Source organism: Manacus vitellinus, unplaced genomic scaffold, assembly GCF_001715985.3.
Source record: "Manacus vitellinus isolate BGI_N305 unplaced genomic scaffold, ASM171598v3 scaffold_3_pilon, whole genome shotgun sequence".
In the NCBI taxonomy this organism is placed as follows: Eukaryota; Metazoa; Chordata; class Aves; order Passeriformes; family Pipridae; genus Manacus; species Manacus vitellinus.
The window spans coordinates 25,382,558-25,405,553 of NW_021940535.1; the positions used below are offsets into that span (position 1 = coordinate 25,382,558).

General features: G+C 37.1%; 1 protein-coding gene across 10 annotated transcripts in view; it reads right to left on the reverse strand.

The window, feature by feature from the left end:
• The window catches only part of HDAC9 (histone deacetylase 9), a 423,755-nt gene that overhangs the window by 169,930 nt on the left and 230,829 nt on the right, over nt 1-22,996 (reverse strand). For 7 of the 10 annotated variants that reach the window (XM_018075494.2, XM_018075493.2, XM_018075492.2 and 4 more), the window contains 3 exons: nt 21,729-21,939; nt 21,116-21,333; nt 12,999-13,277 (listed from right to left, as the gene is read on the reverse strand). In XM_018075494.2, coding sequence (XP_017930983.1) covers nt 12,999-13,277; nt 21,116-21,333; nt 21,729-21,939 — 708 coding nt within the window. Of the gene's footprint in view, nt 1-10,668; nt 13,278-21,115; nt 21,334-21,728; nt 21,940-22,381; nt 22,430-22,996 lie in introns of those variants that run through there. The other 3 variants (XM_029961711.1, XM_018075486.2, XM_018075496.2) reach the window with 2 other exon arrangements.

The window sequence follows — 22,996 nt, forward strand, 5'->3', positions numbered from 1 at the left end:
ATGCTGAGAAAATCTCAGTTCTTACATAGATCTAGTTAAGTTGTTGGCTGCAAACAGATAAACATGTCTTTTTGTTGACAAATGACTTTAAACCATAATTTTACAAATATGGTGCTGTGTTTATGGTATGTCATTGTTCTTTTACAGGGACTATGGACTTACACTGTTGTAAGCTGGAAGAAATTACTTGTGAATGGGAGTGGTTTTATCTGTAAATACAATTTTCAAACATTCAACAGAACTACAGGAAACATTACATTAACTGAACTGTTGCATAGATACAGCAAAACTGACACTATTAAGGCCATTCAGTTTCTTGAAGTCCCACAAATCAGCAAGTGGGATTGTGTCTCATGACAAACTTGATATAACAAATATAGCTTATTAGCAAAAATACCTTGCTTACTGATCTAGTGCTAGATAGACACCATATAGGCTTCATATTACATTATTGTAAAGCTTTAATTCACGTTAGTAGCAGTTCTTTGCATTAAGACAGAAGAAATCATGCTAAAATAATGGGTTGTGATAGAATGTGAAATGTAAATGGAGCAGAGCATCCTTTCAAGGCAAGGAGGCTCACTCTCCCTGCTTGCAGAGTCCCTTCAGCAGAAGTACAAGAGTACATAGCTAATGTGATAAGAGAATAAGGATGTACCCAGGCCATTTTGCCATAGTCATGGGAGATCAGGATTATAATAGGTGCAAAATGAAGAAGATTTTTAATACTTCAAATTTAGATTATTAAACCAAAAAGTAATTCTTACCTTTTCTTTGACTATGGGTAGTACATTGTCACACTAATAGATGACAGGTGGATTTTAAAGACAAGTTTTAGTATGGCCACTTTAAAAATAATCTTTAAGTATATCACACAGAACACATATAGTTAGAGCACATATAGAGCAAATATGTTATAAATCACTGAAATGAATCTTAGAAAAGCAAAATGCTTGTTGACATAGGCACAGATAAAAATGTATCTGAAGGTGCTTATTACTCCACTGCCATATACTCATGCCCTTGTGCATGCAATTTAGTAGCATAAACTTAACTTTGGAGGAGCTGTTTTTCAAGTAATCTGGAGCTCCTGGATTTCTGGAAATCAGAGTTTTAAAAATGTGGGATTCTTTCCACACATCCTTCTGGTAAGTTCATTCTTCCTAATTCAAAAACCGCAGCAGCAGAAGCCGCTGCCTTATGGATATGCATGACAGCCCTTCCCTGTCTCTCTCCTCCTCACAGTTTGTCATTTTTGGACTTGAATAGTACAGCCTACTCTTGCCTGACTCTTCAGCATGATATTTTTCTCTACACCTAGTCTTTCCAGAATCACAGTACAGCAGCCAATATAGTATTTTTTTTTTTTTTTTGGGGGGGGGGGAGATTAGTGGGGATAGGGGAAAAGGGGAATGTTGTCCACAAACTCCAACCTGTTTTTCTTGGACTTCCTCTGGTTTAAGTAGAGCTGTCATCAACGCTTGCTAAGTTACAACACCCTAAAGACTCACACGGTGAGTTATAATGCTTGTTTTCTATAAATCATGCAAAGACACAAGCACATCACTTGTGTCACACAAGCGATGTACACACCTAAATACCTATGTGTATCTACAGAAATTCATCAAAATGTATAGTGGTGAAGACAATTCCTGTATAACATTCTTTTTGAAGTTCTTTGGTCGAGAAGCACATAAATATATGAACTGTTCTATGGAGAGACTGGAGCATGTGCCCACACCTGTTAAGCAAGTGGGAAGTAGTGTCATCTAGTGGTTAGCTCAAAGCTAAAGGGGACAGGAGCTGTAATACAGTACATAGTAAACAACATTTTTAATTCTTGCGCTGCTGTACTGTGCAACTTAGAAGAAATAATTTTTATTTATTATATCTCATTGATTCAGCTAGAAAACAGGGGAGAAAGTAAAGCCAGTGGGAGAACTATACGCTGAAATATCAGAAATATGTAAAATATTAAGATGGACACTTCTATGTATCCCATCCCATCAATGTTACCCTCTGATGAGGCAGACTTCTTCAGAGCATATTCATAGACCTTCTGCCCATCTTCTCTCATACAATGTAGTTTGAAAACTACTGTGGCAGGATGCTGGCACACTATCATATAATGAGGTAGATTAATTTACTGTTGAAACTTATGCTATCTGAAGTTAATATAAGTTATATTTAACTGAAGTTGTAAGAATAGACAAGTCTTTCTATGTCTGGTAATACATGGTAAGATGGTTCTTATTCTTTCCTCTTCTGACAACATGATTTGTAGAAATTATATCCTCATATAGTCTAAAATACTCTTTAGTATCACTTCTGGATGCAGGAAGAGGTGGTCCTGAGTAGTTGCTTACAAGTGAAGGAAGTGGTAATGTTAAGCACATACTTAAAGCTAAGTGTGTGATTAATTTCTCTATATATTTGGGTTTTATAACATGAATGGAGTTATAACATGAACTGTAATCTGTCTATATGCTCTTATTTTTTTGTCAAAAGACTTAAAGCTGTAATTTGCAGATATTTCTTACATAAAAATAACTGTAGCGTGTTAACATAAAAGTTAACTTATACCTGGCTGCAACGTTGTTGATATTAATATTTGCAATGGAATCTTAATTAGTTTCACCCACAAGAGTTTCATCTATTAAGATGAAAGAAACTAAAATCCACTGAAATTGTTGAATGAAGGGCTAACCATATTAGAAAGAAGCAGTTATAAACAGGACTTTTCCAGCTGCCCTTGCTAATAGGCAATTCTAAAACAACAGTGATGTGTGTCTTAAATTTCTGCTAACAAAGCTGATTTCTGACCAGAAGGCTAGAGTATTCTTTTTCATCTATTAAACCCCACAAGTGACAGTTCTTCTTCATATCCCCAATATTTCCTTTTCAGCTCACCAGGGCCAAAATGTCATCTTTTCTTGTAAAACAAAAAATCAAAGCCAAATGGTTAAAATGCAAAGTTTTGGTTAAACAAACAGTCAGTATTTCAGTGGTTTTATCTGCAGCCTGCAGAGCAACTAAACAAAGCCAAGATATTGTCCATCTCTTTGACAGACAAAGAGCCTCAGAGGTCCAGAATGACATGCCTGGGGCTGGCACGTGATTAGAGTAATTACATTAAATAGCAGGAAACATGTTTTCCATATGCCATTACATGGCCACACACAAACTGTAACAGTAAATCTTTTATATTACATTGGTTCAGGGAAATGTATAACCATTTTAAAAATGTATGATGCCCACAAAAATAAAGGTGATATAGTAGCATATTTACTAGGCTCCCTGTCTTTGGTCATTGGTCTAAAATGCCAAACAAGTTCAGTCCTTACTTATTTATTATTAAAGGTGTAGCTCAAAAGGCTCTGAGCATGTGAACATTCAGGAAACATTACTGGATTTACACTGGAGTGTAGTGCTGATGGTCCAAATCGGGGAGGGGTGGGGGGGAAGTCCTCCCAGTAAAGTTAAGATAAACATCTTGGTTATCTTTCAAATTGAGACCCTAACATATTTCTGTCAGTCTTTTGCAACAGCTAGGCACTCGAAGCATGAATTAAAAAGGAATTTCTGTTTAAGTTCTGTTTTTCACAGTAATATGAACTCAAATTCCTTTGTTTTCATGGCCAGTTGTTAGAAAAGCCAACGTGTTTATCCATGACATAATACAGTCAGAAGAATTGCTAGTCAGTAGGATCATCTGTCATCCTTGAATTTACTTGTCACTACACTATTAAGATAAATTAGAACACTTGCTAATCTATTCCGACCCATCTCTTTACAGTTGATGAGGCCAAATCAAATCACTGGTATTTCTGTTTTGTTATCATTTTGCACAATAGGGAAAAGGCTGCAAATCAGTTTGGAAGAAGCTATTAATCAATGAGGATACTGATTCAAATGTCCAGTCCTTGAGATTTTTAGGAGATGACATGCAAGAACACTTCCGATAAATGAGGAATTCTGAAGACTACAAAATGCTCTTAACATGAAGAGTATTAGGAATTCAGAGAAAACCATTACAATACATGAAAAGATGTCCATCAAAAGTAAATTAAAAATGTATATCACTGTTTTCTGATGAAATATATACTGGATAATTTCATAAGCATTTTAGGTATTCCATCTTCACTTTATATCTACTTGACCCAGAAAGCTCAGATAAGAAACAATGGTAACTTCACTGTTTCCGATTTCAGGTCCACCATTGAGCTATGGTATTAAGTTTATTAACTGATTCAATTTAATGAAATCAAAGTACAAGCTTCCAGCTGGAAAAATAAATGTCATTTTATCTTTGAAAAGTAGCATAAAAGATGACAGAACATTGATACTCTTGGCTCAGTCTTTAGTAGTCATGGTATTTCTCAAGTTATTGAAGTGAGATTCAAGATGTAGTCAGTATGGAGAAGTAGAAATTGGGACTTTTTTTTTCTACTCCTTTGAGTGCTTTCTTTACTGACTAATCTCCATCACTTGATCAGGAAAACTTGTGTTAACAGTGATCTAAAATAAGTAAAGGAGAAAACAATGACAGGACAGTGAAGACTAACAACTCCTTTTGGTAGTAGGTGGTAGATCTCTTTTTTTAAATCTTTCTTTAACTATCTGAACTCTTCTATTCCCTGAAAGGACCAGTGCACTTCAACTTAAATTATTTAGCCTGAACTTTCTATACAATGGGTTAAAACAATTAGTTGAAAGCTAAAGAAGTTAATCCCTTACTACCATCTTGTCTTCTGAGAACAAGGACAATGGAGAAAGTACTTTGCAGCAGGTAGAAACCCGGAGCCTCTTGCTGAGGTAGTGTTGTCATCCTCAGGACAGGACAGAGTTGCCCTCCAAACCAAGGAGGGCTTTCAAGGCTAAACCACAAGGTGTCTGTAAGATGTTTCACTACTGCTACTTCACCTCCTCTGCCTCCTCTCAGCATTCCCCACCATGCCATTCCACAATAGTGCCAGAGTGAGGAGGACACCCCTCCATCTACATCCCTTCCTTCCTGACTGGCCTTGGCCTCCAGCCACTGTGCCTTCCCTGGGCCAAGCATAGGTGTGAAGCAGTGGTAACCAAAGACGTATGGCCCTTCCCAGGAGGATCTCTTACACTTTCTGATTGTCAGAAACGGGACAAATGTGGAGAACTTGGCAGAGGGGCTGGTACACCAGGGGACACCTGCATGGATAGTCATGAGAGGGAGAAGAGGCTGAGGAGACTCATGGTTAGGAATTATTCACTGAAGGGTGAAAACACTATGGTAGCTTTGGGTGTAAGTGTTCTGATTTTGGAAAGAATGCTCTTGGAAAGAAGCCTTCACCTTCTTTCCAGGGACACAAGCTTTATGCTGTGAGGAACCTCCACCTCTGGGAATCACCACAGCTGCTTCAGTGGCATAGAGGAGGTACGGCCAATAGAGAGAACTTGGTAGCATTGCTTTGCTCTTGTAATGCTGCCCTGTACTTAGACCTATGAAAACATGTGAAATTCCATCCAGTGTCTTCTGCCAATGTTAAAGAAAGTAATTCAGTTTCGCCCTTGGTGATGCCCTTGGTGAACTACTTGGACCAAGGGGCTTAGACAGTTTTGGTTTTCCTGTTGAAAGAAAGGATTACTCCCTCTTTTATGGGAGGGTCCAAACTACTATAATAGTGACATAAAAATGATACCTTTCTTGAAAGCAGTTGATGGACTTGGGAAATGAGCAGCCTGCCTAGTTAGTGCATTATCCATCAACACAGGTAAGTAACAATCCCCATGCTAATTCTCAGTCTCTTGCTGCGGGAATATTTCTTGCTTCTGTTCCTTTTTTCTAGCTGGTCCTGTGCTGCCTGTGTTTGCATTTGCAGAGCCTGCCTGGGAATGGATGGAGGTTGTTATGAAAAAAATTGCTCACATAGCACAGAAGGTATTGCTGTGTGTATTTTAGCATCCTTAGACAGACCCAATTACCTACAGAAATGTCCAGATCAGAGCTATGGATGACAGGTTCCCTGGACCGAGCCTCTGGTGATGGCACCTGTATTCAGCACTTCCATTTTTATTTATCTGTCAGAAACAGTAAAAGAGAAGCTTTGAATTGCTCTCTATAAAGTCAGTAGCTTCAGAAAACTGAAATCCATGCAGAAACTTAGGGGAAACTATGACAAAAGACCTGAACAAATTTTAGGTAAATGGTAAAAACCCAAGAAGTTCTAGAAAGAAAGGAAGATGACAAGGGATGCACTTGTTGGGCTTAGGTGCCTTTGATACGTTAAGGCAAGGTGTCAAAATGGATGAAAATGGCTGAGAAATGAGGGAAACCAGATCACCCTCTGTCCCTATGTGCAGTCAGGTAACTGAGTGATGGAGTCATGCTCTCTGATATGTACTAACTCTTCAACTTTTATTTTTAGTGGAGGAAGATCTAGGAGAGGAAGCCTTAGAAGTAGTTGGTATCAGTAGCTATCCTTCTGCACACAGCAGGAGAGCATTTCCCAGCAGCACTTCTGCCCCGTGTTCTTTCTGGGTCTGTTCAGTAACAGAGATCTGCTTTAAAAATGTGCAGGCTGCCACCTGAAAACTATCACATCCCCCATATTGATGGGAGCAAGAGGAAAAAACTAAGGAAGGAGTGTGAGACTGAATCCTCCATGCTGTTTTACAGAGAACCTGAGCAAAGCCTTCTTAAAAGCCCTTGACATCACAGCGTTGCTCCAATCTCATAGCTGTAATTTTCACAAGACCCTTTGCTGAGGAAATACAGGCAGTATGAACAGAAAGACCTCCTTGGTCTCCTGGGGATCCAAGGGTCACAGGCCAGAACATGAGAGGAGACATTATGCACTGCTTTCTGCCTTAGAGCACCTACGTCTCAAAGGCATCCAGGCTGAGCTACTCCTCCAAGACATTAAACAACAGAGTTTTATGAAGACTTAGCCAGCAGTAAACTGAGGTGTGCATTAATTCACTCTTTTATTTTAAAGGAAGGTAGAAATTGAAAACTCTTATGTTTGCACATACATGTGGCTGACAGGGAAAAAGACATTCAGAGTTCAGAACAGAATTCTTCCCAAATGAAGCATTTAAAGAAGCAGCTTTCCAAGAACACATAATCCTCTTCAATGACAATATTAATAAAAATCCATGCTGTCTGATACAGCAAATGATGAATTGCCCAAAGGTATGAAAGTAGCATCTCTGACTGTCAAAATGTGCGGTGATAATTATTGGGATCTGGACTTATAAGCTTTGGATTCATGCTATTTATGTACCCCTGATAAAGGAATTCAGTCCAGTGTTGCCCCAGAGGTCTCTCAAAAGGCTACTTTCTGTGACAAAAGGGAGCAGTAATGAAAGTATCAAGGTGTTACATTGTAAGTATCTGAAGGAGGAAAAGAAGCATAAAATATCTTGGATCAAAAAATAAAAGCGGTGCCAACATTATTCCATGCAGGTACCAATCAAATGAAATAATTGTTTTATACTGTAATGCCACATGGTCAGTCAGACAATTCAGTTCTTGAATTAATTTTGTGATAAAGTAAGTCTTATTGCCTTCTGTAACAGAAATTTTACAATAGGAGACACACAAAAATAATAATCTCCTTGGCAATTATTAATACACTAAATCTGATGCTTCCTAAAAAAATGAATCATTTTCAAATCCAACCGGGAAAAAGTAATTACTTGTAATTATTGTCATTATTATGCACTTTCACATAGAATTGGCATTAAAAAAAGAGAATTGTTCTTTCTGTAACACAGTTTTTAGAGACCACAGTTGGAACCTTGATAGAGATGGATAGGCCCTTAAGACTAAAGACGAGAGCAAGCAGGGTAAGTATTCAGAGGGGAATTCTTTGCGTGTAGATGAATGAAAAGTTTTCACAAAACAAATCCAGCTACACAGCTCTCCACCCCCTTGCTCCATCCACACTAGCTGATTACATGTAGTTAGCTTTAGTGCCTTTTTGGTCAGTGTCATCCCCTGAGAAAAAGCTGGAAAATATTTATGGGTTTGATCTGAGAAATTTTTCAGATACTGCTTAATAAAATAAGACTCTGCATCAGTTGCAGTAGTAAGGATTGCCCAGTTTAGGGCATGCCACCTGCAGTGTACAGAGGGGTACTTTTAACATCATATCCTCCAAACAATCTCCTTGGTATTTTGGGGCTATGTACTGTTAAGAGTCAATGCAGTTACTTCAAGACAACTATGGAAAACAAAGTAAAACAAGTGCAACAAAGTCTCCACAGCCACATTTAAAACATCTCAATCAGCTAATTAAAGCACTGGATCACTTACAAGTAAGTATCTGGTCTGTCAAAACAACTCTAGTGACTAAGGCCCCTGAGTAGCCATCACAGTGAATTCCTGAATGATTTCAAGTTATTAAGCTAGTAGCCTTTTAACTCTCAGCTGCTGCTGAAATAACTCTTGGGGGGCTCCAACAGATGTGCATGCCCACAAGTAGCCAGGGAACTTATACTGTATGGGGTAGATGCGTTATGGGTGCAGAATCAAAAGAAGTAGAAGGAGTATGACAGTTGAGCTCAGCAAATGGGGACCAGAAACTGGGACAGGTTCTAAAAGATGCGCCTTCCCAGTCCTGTCTGTGTGGGCAAGTGAGTAAGCATGGCTGAGAAACCCAGCTTTTCTGGTGGCTGTGCAGTTTGAAATACTTGTATTTTTTGTTTTTAAATCTTATTCCAAATTAGGCTGAATTAGAAGAGAAAAAAAATACAAAACACAGTGTCTCCCAAATAGAGTGGTAAAATCTGGTCCAGAGAAGATAATTTCATCCAGGATGTTCTTCTTTTTTGCCTGACCAGCAATTCAGCAGATGGTGTTCTAAGCTATGTTCTTCCACTGAGAAATGAGGTACAGAAGCTCTGTTACCACCCAGATGATGGGAACTGTATAAGGAAATCAGAAACTAAACAAATAAATGAAAATCAAACAAACATTACTTAAGTGGATAAGTAGGACATGCTGCTAGTGGGACAGAATACAGTAAAGAAATTAACTTGGCTTAGCTAATTTTGGCTGCAAAATGTGAAGTGTTCATAAGGGGGAGAAATTTTTAGATTGCTACTTGGGACTAACAGTTACAGATTTCTACCTCAGAATGCCAGTGAAGATAAAAACAGGGTATAGTTTGCTTAAGTAACATGGAGTAAATCTTAGCAATCCTGATGATAATGAAGATGAAATGAAGATAGTGCACAAATGAATAGTGATAGTGTCTGAAGTGCTCCTGCTTTGCTGAGGCATTCAGCTTTTAATCCTATTTTGTTAATGCCAGAAGATGAAAAAAGAACTATATGATGTTATAGTACCTACTTTCCAGTAATGTGGGTCTGGGTGGGTATGTAAATATTATGAAGCATTTTCCCTCATTTAGGAGCAATTACTTCTATATTGGCAGCTATACTGGCTTTATTTTTTTTTTGAACAATGGGACAGAATAAACATATACTGTTAAAAAAAAAAAGAGATGCACATCCATTCTGGGAAAAAGATAAAGCTTGTGAATTGTATTAACTTATTATTTTCTTCATTATGGGGGCTTTGATGCATGATAAACAAATAATTTAGGAAAAAATCTAGGTGTAACCTCTAACACAGGAATGTTGTAAATTGAAAACACCTATGGCTTTTAATTTCAACATGAGTATTTAAACAAATGGAATCTCAATAAAATCCCATTGAAAGCATGATTTACTTATAGACATAGGATTCCAAATCATTATAAACAAAAGAGCAAGCAGTATAATGTTATGCTGTTTAGACTTGTTTTAAGCTTTCCTAAGCTAAAACTTGACATTTTATGTTTTTGTGGGTGTATTACTGATGAAACATTACTTTGCAGTGAGTATAATTGAATTTGATTTACAGAACTATTTATTCTTAAATACTTATGTTGTTGAAAGCATTTTATTTTTGTTAAAATTATACCAGAATCAAAGCTGCTTAGAGCAAAATGATCAGTTAAAAGAGCTGGAATGCAACAATTTTCCAAAGTCTTTTGGTAGTAGTAATTAATGTACTGTAGCAACAGGGATTGCTAGACAGTACAAGCTGTTTCTCTCTGTAGATCCTAAGCAAAGTTCAGGAAATGTCACATAGCATTTAACATATTCATGGAAGTTCTCTACAGCAGGACTTCACTGTCTTATGCTTTAAAGTCTGCCAAGTTCCTGGATTCTCTCTTCCCCAACATATTTACAGGTGGACTCTTGCTTTGCAAAGGTCTTGATGACTATCAAAGAGGTCAATACAAGCACATTTTCAGATCAGGGGTCTAGGCAGGTTTTAGAAATATCATGGAAATTATTTCAGTTTGTTTGAATTTTGGATAATTAGAAGCCAAGGCACTGGGATTCACTTCTACCTTTCCTATATGGTACAATATATGATCACATGTTCAAGACAGATGTCATGATGGGAAAATGAGCATGCATTGATACTATTCCACATTCAGTAAAACTTATAATGGCTGATGTAGGATAAAACAAGAGACTAAAAAATAAAGACTTTGTGTAACTATTGTAAGAATACTGTAATAAAAACCTTGTTCCTGGAAGTTTAAATTGTTTCAACAATGTGTAGCAAACACAATTTGTTATACAAAGCAAAAGCACAACTAAGTTATTGAATTTACACAAAGTCAGATATGTGAAAGGGGATCTTTTAAAAAAAAACTTTATTTGAGAAAGGAAGAGACTTATATCAGAAGGCAAAAAAAAGGAACATACAAACAGAATATATTTACAACACAAAACAAGAGATCACCTCTAAGGGTGTAAATTATAATAAATACAGTAGATTTAAAATGTAAGAGACAATAATCAATTAGAAATGTGGTTGTTTAAACCCAGTTTTCCTTTTCACTGGTTCCAGGTAGTTTCTCTTATTTTAATTTTATCCAAATTTGAAAGATTCTGGAATTAAAGTCCACTAATGTATTGGGCTTTCTCATCTCAATGACATTATAAAAATATCTTTTGTCTTTTGTGAATACATGTCTTTGAAGTGATATTGTACAAAATTCTTCTCAATTGCAAGTTTCTCCCCAAATGTATTTTAAAGATGCACTATCCCTTTTAGATAAGGCTGAAGTTAGATTTCAAAGCAAATTAAAAATACACAGAATGGGAAACACATATAATTTCATTCTACATCCTTCACTTTTTGAATGTGAATGCGATTTTTTTAATCCGAGATGGAGAAAGATTTCTGTTCAAATATGAAGCACACATAAAAATCACCTGTGTTTTCTCAATTAATAAATCCTTTCTATCTATTGAGGCCTTTCGTGTTAACAGCAACTATTTAGTCATTTGTTTGAAGATCTTCTAGGAAAAAGGATAATGTATCTTTTTAGAAGCTGCAACATTTTAGAAGAGATTTAATCATATTAGAGCATAATGTAAATAACACATGCTAATAACATATTTTAGAACAATTTCTACATTTGGCAAAACAGCTATCTCTTTTGAAACAGGATACTGCACCTTAAAATACCTCAGCTTTAGAAATATAAATATTTTTAATAGAAAAAAAACCTGACAAGGAGTCCAGGTCAGTTTGGGATTATCCATATTAAAGGGGATCTTAATACAATGAATCTTTAACTAGCTTAACAAAAGTAAACCTATAAAACAAGGTAAACATATCAAAAGGGAATATGAAGGAAATGTTTCACTGGAAAGCTTCCTTAACAATTTCCCTACTCGCTTTGTTATTTTCTTTGACAATAAATCAATTCATAGAGTGCCTTTAAAAACAGAGGGAGCGCTGCCCCGTCCCCCCCATCTCCCCCCAGCCCGCATTCCTCAGCACATGAATCACTTGGGCTTCCTGTTTCCATAAGGCATTTCCTGCCCCCCCTCCCAAAATCACTTTTCTGCAGGAGAACAGCAGGGACCTGACAAAGCATTGACTTAAATAAACAGGGCCTTGCACAGCACCCAGCCTTGCTCTGCCTGATGGTCCAAGGACGGAAAAGGACGCCAGCTCGCGGGCTGCACACACGCACTGTGCCTCTCAGCTCTGGGGGAAAGCTCCCAGAGAAGCTGAACGAGCCCTTTGTCAAGGTGGCATTTTATGCACAGTTGTTATTTTAGGATTTGTCCATGAGACCCCGGCAGGAAAGGTTATGCAATATTTTATGATTAGTCTTCATTTAAAAAAAAATAAACAAGTGACTGGATATCAGATGATAACGATAACGTATCTGTGCTTTTCGTGCAATGTCCTAATAACTGACTGGAGCCTAATGCTGCATTTTGCTTCTCACCAGTACTTTCATCTGCTGCATTTAAGGATGTCTCTGAGGACATTATCATCAAATAAGACAGAATGAAAAATTAACCAAGCAGTGCAAAAAAAGAAAACAATGCAATTTTAAAACAGTGCCTTGCTTTGCCTCTTTATATCCACCTTGTACTTTTCTCTAAATTAACTTTATACATCAGCCTGGGACCACTGATATAGCAGTCAGTACCTGTCTATGGGGAAAAAAATACCCTAATGTTAACAGTGTTCAAGACTACGGTATGATACAATATATACAGACAGCTGAAAGCAAAAGTCAGAGGATTCAAAATCAGAGCAGAAGAATGTTTCATCAATCAGGTCTGGAAACTAGTTCCAGCAATTGCTGATCTCAACAGGCTAAGTGATACAAGATCTCTTTCACTAAAACTAAGCGATGTAAGGTAATTCTGGGTTAATACAAAGTCTATCAGCTATTACGCAGATATATGCAGAATAATTGACTGCAACAGGTAGTTTCTCAATTAGTGGCCATAAGGATGAACTTCACTATGTTTTCAAGTGTACATACAACACTTCTGCACTTGCTAAACTCTTTGAACAGCAAATCAGGATTTGCTAGGTCAGCGAATCAAAACACAATTGCTTATCAAAGCCTAGAAAATGCATGTGATGTTCAGATAATAACCTTAATTACAAATCCTGGAGCTAAATCTTTGCCTATTACCTGTTGCATAAAAGCAGCTTGCTCCCCAGATTCCATTTGCTGGGTTTGAACATCCTCATCACTGTCCAGTGGCTCCTCTTTGACTTTCACAGCCCCCACCTGCTGTCCTATTCTGTCATCCACACCAGCACTGCTGCTCTCAGCCCTAACGCTGGCACTGCTGGCACCGCTGGCGGGAGCTCGCTCTTCCTGCATGGAGTGATCACCGTGAAGCTCTTCTTCAGCTTCCTCCAGGTGACTGCCAGGCTGCTTGAGCTGCTCAATGGACTTAGAGAGCATCTGGAAAGAGAAGAGGGGAACAGTTACTGACTCCTTTCACTTTTGCCAAACACCAAAAAACACTAGATTTGCAGGGACAAAATTAAAGCTTCTGCAGCAAACCCATGTAACTATGCACTGCCAAAGTACTGATGTACAGGGAAAAAAGAACAAAAGTCCCTAAGCAAAAGGTCACTTCTTATTCTGCAGTAGAAAATACCATGTATATGGAATGCTATATAATAATAATAAACTAAAAATCAGGCAGAATAATGAAAACATCTGTTAGACTGTTACAGCTGGTAATCAAGAGAAATTTCTCTCCCTTCATACTCTTCAAACATGAATTCAGAAATACAATCTTAGAGTTAATTTTCCACAACACAAAATAATAAAGGAACAATAAGGTATAAGAAAATTAGTAATCTGGTTAATGTTTTGTTATAATCAAATTAGAGAATGTTCACACAAACTTCTCAATCAATTAAAGCTTGAAGTCACTGTAAGCCAACAAAGGAGCAGTGACAAAGAGCTGGCGTCAGTCCCCTACGGCGTGGTACACAGATACTACAAGCACATCTATCCATGACTGGAATCATTTGCTTGATTTCAAGCAAATACTGCTCATCATCATCAAAGTCAAATATCCTGAGGGGAAAAATATACCTTTTACCATTACTCTTACATACTTTCTCTTCCCATCTGCCTCCCTCCCAAAATACCAAGTCTTTAAAACTGAGTTTAAGCTAGTGTCATATACTGAGTTACTGGATGGCTTCACTATACCTACTTTGTCACAAATCATAGACCATCCAGTTTCATTCAGCTTGCTAATGCATACAGAAAAATGCCACCTCTAGTGCAGGGCAGGTTTGTCATGTAAACTATGATCAAGAAGCTACAGCTGGATTTAGGAACTCCCACAAAATCCACAAGTAGAGCTGAAAGATCAGTTTATGCAGTTCCAGTTGATGCTCTGATGCATACACCTCATCAGTGGAGAAACAAATCCACAGTGGAAGCCTGTCTGACTTCTGTCACAGCAAACCTTCATTTTTGGAGTGTAATGGGAGTTTAATGGTTTACTAAAAAGAAACAAACAAAAAATCCTTTTTCATTACTGTAGTAACTGGCAGGCAAATCACTGTATGTGTATCCTGCATGCTGCAGGTGGCATGCTCTAAACTGGGCAATCCTCACTGCTGCAACTAACACAGTGTCTCCTTTTATTAAGCAGCATCCAAAATATGTCTCAGATCAAATACATAAATCTTTTCCAGTTGCTTCTCAGGGGATGATGCTGACCAGAAAGGCACTAAAACTAACTACATGCAATCAGCTCAGGTACTGTACTCAGGTACTGTACTCAGGTACTGTACTCAGGTACTCCTCTCTGTCACTTAGTTATTATATAAATTATTATTATTTATTAGTTAAACATCCTCAAACAAGAAGAGAAAGACAGGTAAGGCTGTGTGGCTGGCTACTAGTGAGCAAATACAAGCTAAAACATCTGTGTGACATATAATCATATACAGCTACAAGAGTTACTGAGGCTGATCCATCTGTAAACCATTCCATGTGCCAGTTACTTGACACCAGGTGGGTTATTCTGGAGGGGAAGCCAAGAGAAAATGAGTGCATGTCCACAGCAAAGTTAAGACGCATATTTAGCTCATTACTGCTCTCCTTTCTTCTATGCTTTTTCACTTTTATGTCAGGCTTTTTTTTATTCACACTGCTGTATGGGCACAGATCTGCTGCTGAGCTTTCTGAGGCAACTCATGATGGACTGCAGTACAGAATGAATACACAGATCACCTTCAGACACTTTCTGCATGCAGCCAGTGGAGTGAACAAGCATACATAAGGGGGCTGCAGAGACTCAGAGTGGTATTTGTGCGCATTTCAGTTTCCACTGTTCCTGTTTTGGGGCCTCTTCCCATGCCATGGAAGTCAGCAGGTGATTTGCTCCAGACTTCAGCCACAGGAGGAGATAAACAAATTAAATTTTCTAAAAATCTGTGAAATGTGTTTTTTAAAGACAGCTTGGCCCCAGTACTTATTCCAGTACTATATTAGCAGCATTACCATGAGACTGTTCAGTTCTCCTAAGCCATAAACATCTTATTTTATATTATATCTCCTGGTAGTACCGTGGGATGAAGATAGCAGTTTAGAGTCAGTAATTCTATCTTTTCTCTCTATCTGAAGATGGATTACACAGCAGAAAATGAGTTCTGAGTGAAACACTGCTCAGGTCTTTTCACTGTGCAGCTGGATACTTCTGTTTACACTAATGTTTAAATTTTTCACTTGAAATCCTCACCTTCCATTTTTTTTCTGAATTTATCAGTAGGTACATGCAGGACTTTCTCCTCATTTTAATGCATATTTTTTATTTTGAAAAAGTGATTGTTTAATCTGAGTTTTAGTAAAACTGCATTTAAAAATAATAACAAAACTATAATTTATTTCACTAAGAAATTAAGAGTTGTACATACTGGTTATCTTTAACCAGTATACTTTACTGTTATCACTATTCCAACTAAAGTAGTCACTAGAAAAATGGTTTCATGCTAATGTAACCTTTTTTTTTTTTTATTTTATTTTCAGGAAATTAAACTGTAAGGGATACGCATGAGCCAAAGTAAATAGTGGCAGCAGAAGAGGAAGCATTTACAGACACCAACTCCACTGTATAACTGCAAGAGTCCAACCAAAAAAAGTCATCAAACATAATCTAACCTGCTTGCTTGTATAGAAAAATGGAAGACTAAGTGTAAATAATCTGAACACTTCAACAAACCATTTTATAGGTCCTTCAGTTGCAGCCCCTGCCTTTGTTTCTCCTTTGAAATTATAAACTCTTGTAAAATGTATGATTTTAAATAAAATGTCTTTACAAAGAGACAAAATGTGAAATTCTGCAACAGCCACCCCATAATTTCCATCCTTAGTTAATTGTTCATTTGAAATACATGGCAGTTGTTTTTAAGAATTCATGTATATACTTCCTGAACACACTTTTTCCCCTTCTTTCCTATGATAATCAGACTACTTTGACCAGCTATATCTGTTGTTAGCTGTACTGAAAATAACTTGGCACCTGCTTACTGTTGTCTCTGTCACTCATGTAGTACAACATTTCAAGGGATATATTTGTCTTTCAAAATCATTCTTCTGCATTATGGTTTAAACATTAGTTCTTAAGAAAGGAGAAAATGCTCTGGGTATTTTCCAATTCCAAATACAGCCAACTCTTGCTGTAGTTTTGTCCAAATAAACCCCTGTTGTAAGCAGTATTTGGAAGAATACCTCTCACCTTCAGAGGATGCTAGTCAGATGTGTAAGCTGCAAAGCCAAAACCTTAGTGTAATATGTTTAATGAAACTAGATTAATTTACTAATGTTGAACCTGATCCAGTCTGCCACATTTCATTAAATATCATTCAGAGAAATGAATGATTAATCTGGGATTAACTGTATCTTTTCAGTATTTCTACAAATAATCTTCCTATTTTTTTCCATCAATAAATCAATATAAATTTCTGTATTATTTTTTATTTTTATTAAGAGAGATTGGTCAACTATGAACATTATCTAAAGCAGTAATGAATTTTCACTTCCTATATATTTTTGACCTCACAGTCTTGTGCAGCCATTGCTTCCCCTATCCAAAGATGTTTTAAACCAATTGACATGCTGGAATGAAAACTGAAATTCAGGTATTTTTTATCTAAGCTTTAGCATTATCCATACAGCTCCCACACTTTAGTGCACACTATCAACTGCCCCATTATTTTAACATTTACTTTACCATACTGAGAATTTTACCACTGAAAAAAAATTGTCAAAATGCTATGAATACACTATTTAAGAACACAAATAGAGTTCTCACACTGATCAAATAAAATCTTGGTTCCAGTGAAGACCATGCTAGTTTAGCTTCAGCAGAGGCAGGCCTTATTCATCATACATGACAAAAATAACTTTTAAAGACCAAGGGCTTTTATTCATGTACTCTTCACATAATGATTTCTGAGATTTTCTTGGACACAGACTTCTGCTAGGGGCTTTGCACTTATATTAGTTATATCAAAATCCTTTTTTTTTTTTTTTTTCTAGTGGCAGGGTCAAAGCTTTCTAGATACAGATATATACAAATGATATCATGATTTTAAGGTTTTTTTATGGTAGTAATGGTCTTCTGGTACCCAATTGCACTACTTTTAATAGGGAGTTTTGGACTTTGAACTCCCTTTATTGAGCAGAATGAAGATTTGCCATGGTGATCAAAGGGTGTTATGAGGAAACAAGCTGTCATTTGGACAGAAGTATATTAAAGCTGACAATGGCAAAGCCGATCTTCCCTAGGACAAGCTGAGTTCAGGTTACTTCACATTCATTACTAATTCTGGGACAACGGTTTTTACCTACTTTTGGATGGGATGTCAACATTTGCAGAATATTTTCAGAAGGTCAGTGTACTAGATCCCACAGGTATACATGCCAGACTTCAGTGGAGATGTATACCATTTCCCACATCAAAAGCCTGGCATCTGACAGCTGACCAGAAAAAATCCATAGGGGAGCTTCTCTTTGTTATGAAGGACAGAGGTACACCTTTTGGCAATGATTTGTTTCTTTTCAGAATGGAAATGATCCAAGGAAATCCTCTACCTCTGACCTATGTTAGATTTTGCTTGTTATCACCCTCACATCAGCACTGGCTTGCTGCTGAAGTATATTTTTTCCTCGAAAAAAATAAATGGTTTTTTTAAATACAAGAACAACAGGGTGGGGAAAAACTGGTTCTCTTCCTCTTTTTGTTGTTACAGCAAGAATCGCCTACAGGTCAGCCAAAAAGATCTGACCAAAACCAGTTTTCAGGCAGTGCTGATACATGCCACATGATCTTAGCTCAGGGCAAATATTCAAAGGAAAAAAAATGGAAACAGAAATAGAAAAGAAAAAAAGATGATATTAATTTGTTCTAAGCTCTTGATCAACTGGCATTTCATAGTCTTGTCAGCTTAAAATGGTTCTGATCTTTATCACCCAAACTTTTAAGAGAATGTTTGAGTATTCCTTATTAAATAAACCCCCTGCATTTTCCATGACTGAAAAGAAGGAAATTATACCTCTGCAGATTTCATTATACAGCCTATGAACAGGAGAGTAAGGGACAGAACAATAGAAAATAACAAGTTCATGTGTTCGCTTGATACATGCCCAGTTTTGTCCTAAGAAATGAGAAGATTCGGTTGTTTTCCTACCTGATCTAGAATATCTACTGTTTAAAGTTTCAAATAACTATAACTCTGCTTTGCAGAGTTTGATTGTAGAGCCATACAAATTATGTAATGAACAAATAACTTCAACTGTGAATAGAGTTAAGTTTTAAGACTGAAGAAAGTATGTTCCACCATGCTAGCAGAGTACAAAAGCCTTATAGGCACAGGTGTTCAATCTGAATTTTTAGCTAGAGGATTAAAGAATATAGCTTTAAATTCAGTACATAAAAGCTACTTCACCATTCGATTTTTTTTCACTCTCTTTTCTGTGGGCTACCCTCAAATTCCAGTTTTTAAAAATCAGGTTCTGTAAGTACATAAGAAAGCCCCCGGCCTTCTGCGTCCTTGCAAAGGACATACACGGTTAGAGTGCTGACATTTTTCAGTACTATTCACCAAAATGATTCTTCAGAGAATGGAGAAGAACCTAGATGCTGCAAACTGTAAAGTCTGATAAACCACACACATCCTCAGATAACTCACTGCTTCTATGGCTGCCATGTGATCTCATTCCTTCTCAGGTGTTTTCTGCTCTGATGAGTTACTGTGCTCCTGAAGAAGGCTGACTGCTCTGGGAGTAGGGGTAAAGGAGACTGCTAAGCTATTGGGGCATAAGTAGGTTACAGAGGTTCGAGGTAGAGAAAGGCCCTAAGATAAACTAAGTTTCTACTATCTGCATATATGTATAGCCAATCATCATGGCTAGGCTTCGCGAATGAAGATTTAGGAAGGCTCTATTCACGTTTGTTACAAGCTAGGTTCACCAGGTTTTAAAAGAAGGAATTTTATTTTGTCTCTTCATCACAAAGAACCATGTGAGAATGAAAGTGTATTTCAAGTATGAGAGGAAATTATTCTCATTAATGTGTATTTTCATTGTAGTTTAACTCAGCAAAAAAAATGTTACTGAAACAAGCATTATCCCAACCAACTCCAGCCTTTTTACCTCCTTATTTAGTCTACTCTTGTGAGGTTCAATGCATTCCTTGTCCTATGTGACTAGAAATATATGTTTGTGTGCCTCAAGTTTAATTTTCACATTGGGGACAAATGTACATATATGTCCCAGCACATATCCCTAATACTATGGTGGAATTTATAACAATAAGCATATTATCTAACAAAAACACGTCAGTGTGGTTCTTTGCTTTGAGAGGAGTGCATAAACTGACGGGTTTGTAGTACAAAGACTCAGTACTTTACCCGTTAAAAATTCTTTTCTTTTCAAACAATTGAGGGAAGGTGAAATATTTTCAAAACCTGAGGCTACAAGATATACATATGCCATCTTGATTAAACATATGGAATGCATACTCAAAGAAAAGCCAACTGGAGTCCTAGTTGAGTAATCAAAACACCCAAGCTGAGAGGGGTTAACATGGAAGGATCAGCTCTGAACTTTGAAGTTTTCTGGTCTTCATTTTTCCTAATTAAGACAAGATTTAATAACCAAACCACTGTACAAACTATGTACTTAAACTCTAGGTTTGTTTCTAATTTTGTTGGGAATTCTTAGTAGATTCCAAAGAATCAGTAACCCCTGGGAAATTCACCCAGTAAGGTGGATTGATTTTTTTTTTCTTAGGTACAAGGAACCAACATCCTCTTTTCATCTTCTTTGCCACTGCCTCTTAAATAGAGTTATTGAGTCATACTTAAACAAAAGAAGACAACTAAAGATGCATGATTAGTATCTTTGAAATATTACAGGTACTTCAGCAAACAACTTTTGGAAAGCTATTCAGTAAATGCAGAAAAATGTTTTCCAAATAAAAACATTTAATTACTTGTATATCTTAATTTTAGAGCAGGGAATGGCATTACATTTGTTGTAGAAGCCTTAGTTCCTTATAAATTTATTTAGATTCTGCTGTTCTTTGTTTATTAATGGATGGTCCCTTTTCCTCTTCCCCCTGACCCTGCTCAGAATAAGGTGTTACTGTACAGGCAATCATGTGCTGCATGATTCAACTCCGTATCAAATGTTGGCAACAGCACATTCTTCTCTTTCTCCTTATATGGTCTGATAACAAAATGTCACATTAGTGATGGACTCACAGATAAAAAGTAATTTTGATAAATGCTGATTAAAAATTTCTCCAGATATTTAGTGAGTTTCTCACATAGAAACAATAAATTTAATCTGCTGATTGAGTTCAAATGAGTTATCCATTTACACCACATACTAGTCCACAATGAGAAAGGTTTTAATACAATTCAAAAGCAGTTGAATGGAATGACTGCTGAAGCTGAAAAGTACACACAAAATAGTTGGAGAGAAATCTAGAAATCTTTAAGACATTATTTACCATTCAACAGGAAGCCACATGTAATGTAAAATTCTAAGCAGCTTTGAACCCTATTTTGTTGAATTGTAGCCTATTTTGGAAGCTGAAAAATTAAGTTCTATACAAATATATATATATCAACTATGCATAAACAAACAAGATACTCGTGCAAGAACCTCTCTGCTGCCCATGACCACATGGCATCAATAACTAAGCTTCCGTAGTAGTTTTCAACCTTTAAGTTAGTTGGAAATTCTTTACTTTGGGAACTCACCTTATTCATGTGGACCTGCTGCTGGTATTGTTTCTGCTTCTCCAAAAACTGCTGATGTTGCTGCTGGATGACCAGCTGGGCCAAAGTACTCTGAGGAAGAGGAGCTGACTGGGTTCGATTCAGTGGCCTGTGACGAGGCAGTTTGTGGGCAGCTCTTATGCCAGGTGAGACTCTCTCCTTTGCTGCTAAAGGAGACTGCGGATGAAGAGGAACCGCTCCTGCAAAACAGGGACATTTCACTCCCCTGTGAAAAACAACAAACTAATAGTTCTAATAGGAGAGAAAGCTTTCAGTGAGAATAGGGGTGTATATTGAGGAACTCTGCATCAGCACTGATTCAGTGAGATGTGTACCACGTGCCTTGTCATACACTGCTGGAAAAGAATGTGATGAAGTAATCATTTTCTCTTTTCTGTAATCACTGAATTCTTTCAGGCTAAGAGACTGGAATAGAATCACTAAAAGAGAAAACAGATACTGTCCTTTTCTTTTCTACCCTTCCACTTTTTCCAGTGGTTAGGATGTATGGTATCTGTATTACTACAGTTAGTTTAAACTGAATACAAGAGTCATTAAAAACATCTTAATGTCGTATTGAAGTTTTGATCATTACCAGTCACAAGAAGTTTTTGCTGTCTCATTTGTTCTTTCAGTAACAGATGTTGCAAGAGAGCTTGGTGGCTGCTATTTGGCTTTCCCTCCAAAGCAATGTGAGGATGAGTTGATGATGGAGGAATGTTTCCTCCATACTGTCCAGCCAAGGCCACTCCTTGTCTGAGTGATGGGGTCTCCCCCTTCTGCTTTTCTTTGAATGACGATGAAGCCTGTCAAAGAAGAACAACATTGGTAACTGCTTTTCAGAGACCTGGATGTTTATACCTCCACTTGATTAGATGGTCATATATCACACTTTATGAATACATACAGAAGAAAAGGTTAACATCCCTATCTTACACTTTGACCGTGAGATAAAAAGGGAGGAAGAACATGCCAGTTAAATGTAACACTGTGAGAAACTGTTTAATGAAACCACTTGGAAAAAAATCAGTAATAAAAGCCAAAGCATAAGAAACTACTAGTTAGAACATTATTAATGAAAGGACAGGACCTATCCTTAAAATTCCTAAAGACCTTCCCACAGCCTTCTGCGCAGGAAACCAGGGGATCAGAGGAAATAGTTTGCGTTGAGTTTGGAATAGGCAAGGCTTGTTTTTTCACATAACTTTCCATCACACAGCAAGCCAATCAGCAAAACAAAATAATTACCTGTAGTAGTGGGAAGCTATTACTTTTCCTGGAGCACTCCCTGACTCCCTGAAGGACAGCACAAATGTAAGTTTTACCCTTTGCAAAGTAAATTTGTACAGTTAAACCCTCATCTACAGAATTGTCAAGAGCTATTGTACATGTGTGGCATTTTAAAGTACCCTTATAAATTGCACAGTTAATTGAATTAAAGCTTTTGGAAGCTTTCGTCCTTCAGCCTTGTGAATGTACTTTATAGTTCTTTGCTCTTTGCCTATTAAAAAAAAATTTAAAACAGCAGTTAAAGCAGAATAACATTTTTTACAGCAAGAATAATAACTGAGCAGAAATATACATGTTGAGGCTTTCAGATAACCACTTATGGTACGTCATGGTAAAAACAGTTTATCTGATAATCTGAATTTCATAAATTCTAAACCAAGGTTTTTACCAATATTTTTTTGGTGTATGCTTACTTCACACTTTGCTATCACCCTTCCCTGAAAAACAAACACCAGAGTAAACTTTACATTCAATTTGCAACTGCTTATTCTAGAAACAGAAATAAACATTACTTGCGTAAATCAACCCCTTTGTTTTTTCTAATGCCAAAAGTACTATTTGCTGCTAGTTGGC